Source organism: Echinococcus granulosus (genome assembly GCF_000524195.1).
Source record: "Echinococcus granulosus chromosome Unknown EG_S00127, whole genome shotgun sequence".
NCBI lineage: Eukaryota > Metazoa > Platyhelminthes > Cestoda > Cyclophyllidea > Taeniidae > Echinococcus > Echinococcus granulosus.
The window spans coordinates 186493-197889 of NW_020170507.1; the positions used below are offsets into that span (position 1 = coordinate 186493).

Below are 11397 nucleotides of genomic sequence, written 5' to 3' on the forward strand. Positions count from 1 at the left end.
ACTTCGTTAACGTACCGAAACTTATCACGAATTATCCGCGTGCTTGGTGTGTCAGGTTCCCTTCTTAGTGAATACCCCGAATGAGGTAATATCATTCCTTTATTACTAGGCTGATTCATCGTTGTGTGATTGACAGGGACAAATGGACTTGTCGTATTTCGATCACGGCATCAAATAATGTCGATGTTGCGAAATTATACACAAGTTGAGACAATACATGCTATGTCGCCTGAAAGGACCAATGTTAAGAGAGAAAACGATCTATTAAAAGAAAACCGCACTTTATTTATCGGAACCAGTGGGTAAATAAAGTACTAGTTTGTATAAAAGTAGGCATAGGCATATTTGACCAAATACTACAAGTTCTCGCCAAGTCGATATTCTTGGTCATTCAGTTGTATGGAGTCATAAGCTGGTCTTAATAGCCCAAATTTCCATTCTTGAGAGAGAGGAAGCATCCTGTGCTGCAGCTTTACCCAAAATCATTCCCTGTGCGTGACCCCCGACAATGAGGATGACAAATTAGGAAAGTAAAAAAGAGGTGAGCGTTGTTCTTAGAGCAAAGCTTAAATAAAATGAAGAAGAAACGGCGAATTAGGTTTTCTACATCCGTGTGATATTTATTTGCACATTTTATTAACAAAGGGATATAAATACATTCTGCAGTTTAGCAATAAGCATCAGGGGAACCAATTCTATTCCTTATCTTTTTAAACATATTAAGTGGAAGTGTAATCACGAACATGATGTTTGGAAAACAAACAAAAAAATCGGGTACAGATGCGGGCTTTAAGTAAGTGATTAAAGAAGTTTCGCAAAATTCATAAGAATTTAATAGGACTAACATCTATTTTGCTTCAGCACTCGAGTAACTTAGAAAAGAATACACGAAAAATAGATAGTTATTAGAAGTTTGAGTGGTGCCCATTAATGGGGAAATAAAGCATATGAATAATGATTTACTTTGAAATAAAAACGTACTCGTGGAAAAACACAAAAGTAGATTCCTGGAAAGGACCATCTGAAATTGGGCAACAATGTTTAAACTAAAAGACTAACTCACTTCTTGTAATACTAAATTCTGCACACTTAAGAATTCATAATTTGTAAACTAATTCGAAAGTTCTGACGACAGGAAAGTAACTGCAAAGTCAAAAGCCCGAACATTATAAGTGAATTTAATTCAATTTATGGTGACGCATCACGCACAGAGCCAAGAGAACTAAGAGGATCCTGATCAAAGAAGCGCGCAGAGAGTGCTCGAATAGACAAATGGCACACACAAAGGTACCGACAGAATATATAAAAGGTGACAAGAAGTAGAGCAGAAGTCATTGGAGTGCGTTCAGTGTCAAAATGAAAAGCCTATTTTTATGGTTATTTTTTGTTAGCATCGTAGCAAAAAGTTATGCAGTGCAAGAACCAAAGGTAAAGATGAAATTGGAAGCTCAAATAGACATACCCGAAATATGTCCAGGAAATTATAACAGGAACAAAATATGCAATAAAAAGGTAATAGAAACAATAAAAGAAGAAAAGGAATTCGGAAACGAGAAGGATGGATGTAAAAAGAATCTGACACAAAAGGAAGAGGATAAAGTAGATGGAGGAAGCGTACAAATTGAAGAGAAGAAACCACAAGAGATAACGAAAGAAGACGAAGGGGAGAGTGAAGGAGGTGCTGGTGGTGGAGTGATCGGTGGAGGTGTGGAAGGTGAAGTCACCGAGTCACATGGGAGCATTGGCGGCATCACGGAGGGATACGTGCTAATGACGGAGTCGGGTGAGGAGGAAGGCGAAGAGGAAGGTGAAGGGGAAGATGAAGACGAGGACGGAGATGAAGACGAAGAGGAGAGTGAAGGAGGTGCTGGTGGTGGTTTGGTTGGTGGTCATATGGGAAGCCAAAGTTCAAATTTTTCCAATAATTCCTGTTCTTCAAGCAACATTAGCGTTAATACTAATGACGCTAATCACGGCCACGTCGATTATGATGATGAGCTTGTCGATGATGATAATGACGGTGCTGACGACGTTGATGAGAATATCTCCTTTGATGATCATGGTGACAATATTGACTTTGATGTCGATGATAATGACGACGACGGTAACGACAATGCCGATAATGGCGACGACGATGGAGGTCATTTCAAACCTGGATGGATTGCTGGAAATAATGAATGGGTGGGCCACGGCTCTCTTGGTGACAATGTCGACGACAATGACGAAGATGATGATGACGATGGGCCATTTAAACCTGGCAGGGTTCCTGGTGGTGGTCATGGCAAGGGACATGGCCATAATAATAAATGGATCTCCCACTGGTCTAGCGATGACGGCGATGATGATGACGATAATGGTGATGTTGGCCGATTTAAACCCGGTCGAATTCCTGGCAGTGGTAGTGGCAAGGGGCATGGCCATAATAATAAATGGAACGTCCACTGGTCCGCTGGTGTTGATGATGATGATGATTAAGCTGTTCCTGATATCTATTAATCCTACTTTAGATTGGACGTCAAAATTTATCGTGTAATCTTATTCACACCATTTTAACCCCTCTGCTTTCCGATTATCCTCATGTATCTACTTGCTACTCCATTTCATATACACTGTTGACCCCGTGTAATTTGTCTACAAAGAATAAGTCTGATCGCGAAATGTAATTTGCATTATTATTCTCTAATAATGATTGGAGTGCATTCATTATGGGAATATGATTAGGCTGCTCGTAAGTATTTAATACTTCTTGTATGTCTAGCTATTAGGACTTTAAAAATTGGGGTAAAATTTGTTGCACACAGGAACGACTGTTTTTAGGAATGTGTAAATATAATAGTACTGATAAAGTTCTATTAATTTGTGAATGATTTTGTCCTGCAATAGAAATATATGCTGTCCTCTCTAGATCGCAATATCCTAAGTACTTTTACTTGTTTTTAGGACAGATATTTTGCTGTTGTAAATAGTTCGATATTCTGTAAGAATTTTGTGCAAATTGCATTTTCACTCAACTTATAAATAATCGTAACAACCGCTTGAAGATGTGAAATGCTTTGCTGCTTAATTTCTCCAGGTTTGTATTATTATAACTGCTGCAAACCACGTCATTTCTCTTGGGTGTTGCCCCATTCTCCTTCCCCTTCTACAGCGAAGAATAGATAACGATGCGAATGTTTGAGAATATACAAGGTCTTTGAAATGACACAATGTACTACTGATTCTTGAGATTCCTGTAGGTGGTGCCTGCAACAAGCCACTGATAAAAAGAGAAAACTGAAACCTGTCCAGAACCTCAATTTCACAATCAATATACGAGTAGCAAAATCATACTATGGGAGAAAGTAATCTTTATAGAAGGTTTATCAGTTATAAATTTTTTAAACCGTCACGCATTTAGAAAATATCGCATTTTGTGTAAATTCGGCAGGCAGTATAAATTAATTAAATCGCTGTTTCCTCGAAGAAAATAACTCAAAACATAACCTTCAAACCAGGTAGTAGATTATTCGTAATTTACGTGGTGTACAGGAGAACAGGAGTTGAAGCATTTCACTGGTAAAAGTAATTAGTCGGACATGATGTTTGAACATCTGTTTGATAGTCATCTCAGTCACCGCTGTATGAGAAGTGGCAATAACAGATGCATCACACAAGAGGTTCCAATGCATGCAATCAGTTGCACAACCATCTAAGATTGGAATGATCATTTATTTCATCAGAAATTCACACTAATGCAAGAGAAAACTTTACGAGGTTTTAGCAGTGGTGCTACCAGTGGCGGAGAGCTCTCGACTTCTGCTGGTCATTCACCAAGTAGTTCCAGTAGTGCCATCATTATTTTGGCACAAAATTCACCAGCCTGTTGGGGTACGTATTACTGTAAAGTGCTTTAAAACCGTAACAGTTGTGTTAGTTTTAATTAGCGGTTGTTAAACAGCGCTATGCAACCATTTTGCCCTTAAGTTAATTTTGCGTAAAACCTTACAATTTTACAAATTTATCGATGGTAATTTGAGGATTACTCGAAACGCCGAAAGGCTAGCGTTATAGAAGAGGAGGTAAAGAGGAGGCAAATTTCGTACAAATAACTTTATGGTGTGTCAAATCAAATGAGAGAATGTAGAGGGAACCACTATTAGCACTTGCCTCTGTGTACTTTCAACTCTCGATACGTACAAACAAGCCTCATACTTCGCCTGTTTTAGTTCTGTAATAAATCAAAAGTGAATGTTCACACGTTGATTTGATTTACTTACTCATTTATGGCAAAACAGGAGATTTCTAAAATCACATACCAGTACAAGTTAAAATGACATGAAAGCTTTTGCACAGGAATAACAAAAACAATAAAATAGGTTTAGGGGCTGAAATGGTTCAGTAAAGCTCATGTATCTCCACAGTGCGAAAAAACAGAAGCTACATGTGCTATCGTTAAGTTCCCTAAAATGACGATACAGAATAGAGTTTTTTTAGCTGTAGAGGTGCCCAAAGATTCACACTTTTAAATACATTTGATTTAGGGCTCTCTTGTACACCAACTGTTACTTGGAGCTTAATCGTATCGTCATTGATTTTGTCAGTGAATTTGGTACGTTATGAGGCTTCCGCACTTCTGGACGGGTCTACTTGGTGCCCCTGCCTGTCAATGATCCCACTGAATGACGCTATATAAATTCATTAGGAAAAGAATGCGTAGAATATCGTCCACCATCACGGTGCCTTCTGGTAAATGATTAGCGTATCAAATAGCTCTTTTAGAAAGAACGCTTTGACTTTAATGCAAAGATTTTAGGTTTTGAACTGAATATGTTGTTCTTTTGGCGCCAACAGGAATGGTAAGTGTAGCAACTATTTGAATGTAGCTTTTAGGCCAGGAGCATTCATTAAAAATGTACCTCTTATCGAAGGCCCCCATCAATCTCCGAAGGAGTTGATTGCTATGAACGTCCATTTTCCTAATTTTTCTGTTTCCTTTTCCAAATACTCCCAATAAGGATGTTCCTACTCAACCAATCTGCTTATTCCAAAGGAATAAAGTCGAGGGAGGAGGAGATAAGTACTAAACCTATCATAATGCTGACAGTGGCAGCAAATCTCAACTCTCATGATCGATTTGGGTTTCAAAGGATGATTTAAAACTGCCAAATTGAACTCCTGGCTCAACTATTGACGTCAGGAGCACTCCGGAACCTCCACCGCTATAGAAGCAAAAATCACCCCGGACACCGATTTTAAACATTGTTGCGTTCCTTTATCTCAACTAATCATTGAGCAGAAATAGCAGACACCTGCCAGAGGGTTCTTTCGTCGGACCAGAAAACGAAGAAAGACGACAGGGAGTACGATAAGAACCTCCAACTTCTATCATGAGGAGCTTTCCGTGGCTCGCCTCCAAACAGAGTCGCTGGACCTGAAACCATCCAGTTTAGACAAGAGTTCGACGGCTCATTATGGCTGGGAGACTTTATGGCACAAATTCGAACTCCCTCAGCCGGCTGACGAAGTTCGCAACCAAGAAGAGTCAGGAGCTGCTTACGGTCCCATGCTACAACAACCACAATAGGCACCCAAACCCAAAATCCGCATGTAGTGATCCTCCGCGTAATACCCAAAATTTGACTTTAATGCATTCTTGCAAAACACAACCAAACTAGAGGGGCATTCATACAATACCCCCCTAAACTTTTGCCCGATGGTAATTATTCAGTCCTTGCCCACACGATTAGAATAGTTCCACAATCTAGCAGATTAAGTTCTGCAGAAGAAAGGGAGATGGTGGTGGAAAGAGCGGCATAGCTAAGGGTCTGCATAGGTAAATGGACCTGCATAGCAAAATCTATTACATACTCAGAACTGGCTTATGACGTGATCCATGGCATTGATTTTCTACGAAACAATAAAGTCGTCTTGAATTTTGTGCAGGTTGCCTTATCAGTCTACAAGACATTAAAGTCAGTGCACCTTTTTTCGGTGCCGAAGGAAGAGGTTGATGACATTTGCAATGCCTTCTTCGAGGCCGTAGCTGTACCCAAGAACAACCTAGATGACCTCTAAGCACAGCTAACTCACAGCACCGACAACAATAGAAAATAACTTCTCGAGCTACTGCTTAAGTAAGCCAATATATTCTCATGGGAAGGGGCTAGGCTTAAACGAACCAGTAATCTGGAGCATACGATGACATCGACGACCTATCTGGCAATCGCTCAGTAGAATACTACTTCCTCATAAAAGAAGTAAACCGCCTGGTCTATGAGATGGTCAGAGACGAGATCAAACTGGTTCTCCACGATAAATCTAAAGTCAGGAAAATGGAAGTAGCAGAAACGGACAGAGAATACGCCTTCCATATTACCAAAGGGGCTTTATGACTTCCAGGCAACGCCTTTTGGATTATGTAATGTAGTGCCCAACTTTCAAACCCCAATGCAAACCACATTAATTATAATATTCCCCAAACATTGTGTAATATACCCAACCGACGTCCTCGTCTTCGGTAGAGATATTTGAGAGCTTAACGCAAACCTGAGGCGTGATGGACCAACTGTGAGGTGCGAGGTTGTCTTTGAACCCACAGAAGTGCCTATTTCTGCTGTGGTTAGTCAACTTCATGGGCCATACTGTCACTTCAAGCGAAAATAAGTCACCGGTGACAGTACAAAGCAAGCGAGTACCTGGTCAATACCATTTATTTAGAGGAAACGTCGTAGCTCCCTGAGCGTGACAGGTTACTACAGACATTTTGTTGAAGATTTTACTACGATCTCAAGCCCACTACATAAAATGATGGAAAAGCAGGCCAAAAGAATTTGAAATGGAGGAAAAACATGGAAAGCGTTGGCCGAACTAAAGCGATTGCTCTGCTCCTCACCAGTTCTAGCCTCACCATTTTGTGCTGGATTCTGAAGCTAGTAATACCGTGGTGGGCGGTGAACCCTCACAAAGGGACAAGAAAGAAAAGGAAAAATTCATTGCTTACGCAAGTGCCAAACCCAATAAAAATAGTAAACCGAAAAATACAACATAATGTGAGCTGTTTATTGTCCCACAATAATTAGACACCTCAGACAATACCAGATGGCGGACCATCAGACTCTCACCCGGTTAAAACCGCTAAAGACCATAGACCGTTTGGTTGTACGCTGGTACGAGGAACTGCAGCAGTACGATTACGTGGTATAGTACAGAAAAGGTGATACGTATAATGATGGAGATGCTCTGTCTCCCAGAACAGTAGTACAAAATTTTTGAGTGAGCTTACTAAACATAGTTGGTGTAATGTGCAGAGCACTGGCTACGATACAGCCCTCTAATAGGACAAGCTCTTTACATCCTCTTATAAACTCACAGAGGAAGAGATGACCCAGAAGAGCAAGACGGCCAGAATGTTCGAAACTCGCTCTAGAGGGTGAGGTTCTATGACACCAAGAAGGCGTTAGGACTCCCAAGCGCCTAATGGTCCAACAATCATTAATACAAAAAATTATTTTAGAGTTTCATGAGCAACTGGGTCACGGGAGTGAAAGGAAGATGCTAGACGTCTCGAGCAGGAGATGCTAGTGGCTTTTGCTCAGTCCAGACATACTTTATTTTTACCTAGCCTGCGTTACCCACAACAACCTTAAAGGGCTCTACCCCACAGTGATCTCACTACTGTAAGGGAAAGAGCAGGTATTAACAGCATGGGTCCTTCACCACCCACCACGAGAGGGGGTCCATATATTCTAGACACGGTAAACTGCTTCGTGAAAGCAGCCAAGGCTGAATCTATGAACACAAAAACTCTGAAACGGTAACTTCAATTTTCTTTTGTCAGTAAATTTGCCAAGACAAAGTGTTTGAAACAGCGAATAGCGATCAGAGCGCTAATTTTGGTAGCCGACCCTTTGCTGAGCCATGCAGGACCTTCCGGATTTCCAATAGACACGACTCCTGGCCATCCCCAAGGCAATGGATAGGTGCAATGAAGGTATTACACTCTGATTGGACCGATTAGGGCTTTTACTAAGGAAACACAACCGGAGCATTGGTATTAAAACTCGGATAATGCTTTCTTACTTGTAGGGCTACAGTCCATACATCAACCGGAATTTCAACAATCAAGATTCTCACAGGACTTAGAATGAGAGTATGTTCCGACATCTTAACAAACAAGGTTGTAGCGATCAGCAGTATCCCTAAATAAGTACTGTGACAGAAAGAGGCATAAGAAAACTTACAACTTTGCACGCAAACATTCACGACTTTCTTATGTCAGGCAGAAATATTGCAACAAACACAATCACCTCAAGTTCCATCACCAAGGAGCAAAGAGGCATTTCAAGTGACGAAAGTCACCACACAAATAAATTACCTCGTCTGAAACACAAAACTCCGATTTCAACTAATCACAGCTCATCACAACAAGATGCGTCCGTAAAAAAAAGAACAAGTGTATTCAGCGCGTGCATTTTTTAATGTTTCCTTTTCTAAATACTTCCAGTAAAATGATGCCCCTATTTAGTAGGTCTGCGCATTCCAAAGGACTGAAGGCCAAGGTGAAAAGGCTAAACGCTGAACCCATCACAGCAACTAATTAAAGTACATAAAGAAACACTTCAACAAATTAAAATCCAACCCTAATGTTCAAGCAGCTAAATATTTGGAACAAGAAAACAGTTTCGAGGTGATGTCGAATCGGACTACCATGTGGTAGAATCGAAGTAAATAACCTGCGGATGACTAATTCGCCTATTTCTTAGAGTGGATGCATACACTGGTTTTAATCCATTTGACCTCGACAAATTTTTATATATCTTGTTCTCAGACCCATTCCCTTAAAAAACCCTTTTGTAACTGGATCCAGTATTTACAACTAGAATTCGACCTCAAACGACTGAATATAACTTATTATCTGGACATCATAAACTAGTCAAAACACATTGATTCCTGACGTGTCCAACTGTTTCCAGTGCTACTTTGGTACCATAGTGGATCCTGAACAGATATTCCAGAAAAGGCACCGCTGTAAACGATGTTTTCATTGGCTTTCAGAAGGAAAGTGAGAACATGATAACTTAATTTAAAGCCATTTATCAACTTTTGTGTAATTTTACCTTGCATCAGAATAAGAAATTTTAATCCTAACTGAAAAATATTTGCCATCTCAAAATTTAAGCCATTGAATGTTATGTGGAAGAGGTTATAAACTACTCGAAGGTAGTTATAAAGCATAGCGCGAGTTTAAAATAGTGCTGGTGGAAGTTAGGAAAATTTTTAACATTAGTCTATCGGGAATATGGCTGGTAAAACTCAAGGACATGCTTAACTTTTACCATTCTGATGTAAACTTAAATTGAGATTTAAATGTGTAGGCACCTAAACATAAAATCTGGCATTGACACAGAGAAATTCACTGCTTAAAAGAGTGTGAATAAAACAGATACCGTAGTATTTCAAGGATTTTTTGTAGAGTTTAAAATCTTTGGACATTAAATGCACACGTGTAGATGTGAACGTAACAAAACCATTAAATATCCCTCCTGATAGATAAATATCTCGTCAATGGATTTGTATTAGAACTGTTGAGAATTGTGGAAGTTCCTTCTCCACTAGTTTCGTGCCGGGAGAGGTAAACGTGATTTCATGCTGTTATTCTAAACCTGACGAGAGTGGATGAGTCTGTGTGAAGTGCTTCTGTTGCGTCTTAGCTCCTGTTCGTTACATCAGCTCTCGAGATGGAAACGCACCAATGAGTGGGCTTGCAGCTACGTGGGACTCGAAGCGTAAAAAAGTGTAGCACATAAGTCGTCAGGGGGGCTGTCAAGTAAGATTGCACACTGGCATTCCCTTTGGTGCCCTTCTCTTCGCCAGGAATTGCGTGCTTATTGTGCCTCGTCTACTCATTTACTAGAGCCACTTCTTGCGGCACAGGTCCCTTGCTTTATGGAGGTGGTGATGGTGTGAAAATCTAGATCTCTCTAGTAATCTCATTCAAGTAATTTCCACTCTCATCTCTTTTACAATCCCCTGCATCTATTCGCTATTTCTTTCTTTCCAAGCTGTTGACTCTGTGTGATTTTCCCAATAATAACTATCATGTATATACTCGGTAGTGTTTTTGTTAACGAAGGTTAAATCTGACGGTGCAGTCAAAATGCATCGTTATTCTTTAATCAGGTTTCAAGCATAATTCATTGTGGAAATGTAATTCGGCTGTTTGTATATCTTTGATAATCCTTGACGGGTCCGGTTACTAAGACTTTACAAAAAGAAGGAAAATTTGCTCTACACGAGAATGATGGCTTTAGGAAAGTATAGATATAACAATGCTTCTTTTAACCCATAAATTTATAAATTATGCTATCACGTAATTTAGATATATGCCATTTTCCTTGAATTGCAACTCTTCAAACTCTCTTACTTATGCTGAGGGGGGAAATACAATGCTATATGAAAGGGGTCGTAAACTACACAAGGATACTCACAAAGCGAAATGCATGTTTAAAGAGAGCTGAGCCTGCTTTACAGCACACGGTAGCTAATACCTATCAATGTGAATGATTGAGGGGGATCAAATCTTCAACTTGCATTATAGGGAATTTAGAGCAATTACTAACATCGGTTTTGAGGAAATATGACTCTTAAAACTTTAGGCAATGTTTTCCCCATACATTTAATATGAACTTTAATGAAAGAGTCTCTAAAATTTTCTTAATTGCACAAGCACATGGATTTGAAATGGGCATCCACATAAAGAGAAACAAATTGCTAAGATAAGCATGAATGAAACAGTTGTCATTGCAGTTCACAGAATTTCAGTGGTGATGTTGTTAAGATTTTACAGAATTTCAATTATCCAGAAAGCCTTTGACAAACATACGACAGTAAATACACGCCGAGATGTGAAAATAACTAAACTCTTCAGCTTCGCCCATAATATACTAAATTTCTCGTTAATGGATTAGTACAAGAGGTGTTAGGAGTTTGAAAGCACTTTTGAAACTAATTTCATACTAGGAGAAGTATGCGCGATTCCATATAATTATTCTGAATCAAAATTGAATGCCTGAGTCAGTACAAAGTGCTGCTATTGCTTCTTAGCTCTGGTTGGCTACGTCAGCTCTCGAAATAGAAGCGCGTTATTTGAGCAGGCTCGCATTTACGTGAGACTTGAAGCGAAAAGCAGTGTCACACGTGAGTCGTCGAGGGGGTTGGCAGGTGGGATTGCACATAAGCAGCGCTTCCAATGTCTTTTGCTTCGCCAAGGCACCAACCATATCATGAATTATGTGCACACTTAGCATGCATAATCTCAGAATTCACGACAGGCACTTCATGGGGCACTGATCACCTTCTTAGTAGAGCTGGTGAACGAGGTAGTAGCATTCCCTTATTGCTAAGCTGGCTTGTCTTTGT

General features: G+C 39.9%; 2 protein-coding genes across 2 annotated transcripts in view; one reads left to right on the plus strand and one right to left on the minus strand. All coding sequences in view use genetic code 11, as the record gives it.

Moving 5' to 3' along the window:
* Positions 1-1434: 1434 nt before the first annotated feature.
* On the plus strand, positions 1435-2475 carry EGR_09000 (hypothetical protein; the record flags this gene model as incomplete). Its single annotated transcript, XM_024498249.1, has 1 exon — positions 1435-2475. The coding sequence occupies one exon, from the start codon at positions 1435-1437 to the stop codon at positions 2473-2475; it is 1041 nt and encodes a 346-aa protein (XP_024347346.1).
* Positions 2476-2590: 115 nt separating this feature from the next.
* Positions 2591-11397, minus strand: part of EGR_09001 (hypothetical protein) — a gene marked incomplete at both ends in the record, with an annotated part of 10456 nt that continues 1649 nt past the window's right edge. Inside the window, 6 exons of the mRNA XM_024498250.1 lie at positions 2591-2758; positions 3492-3688; positions 5848-5936; positions 8921-9188; positions 9309-9357; positions 10653-10749. Coding sequence (XP_024347347.1) covers positions 2591-2758; positions 3492-3688; positions 5848-5936; positions 8921-9188; positions 9309-9357; positions 10653-10749 — 868 coding nt within the window. The remainder of the gene's footprint in view (positions 2759-3491; positions 3689-5847; positions 5937-8920; positions 9189-9308; positions 9358-10652; positions 10750-11397) is intronic.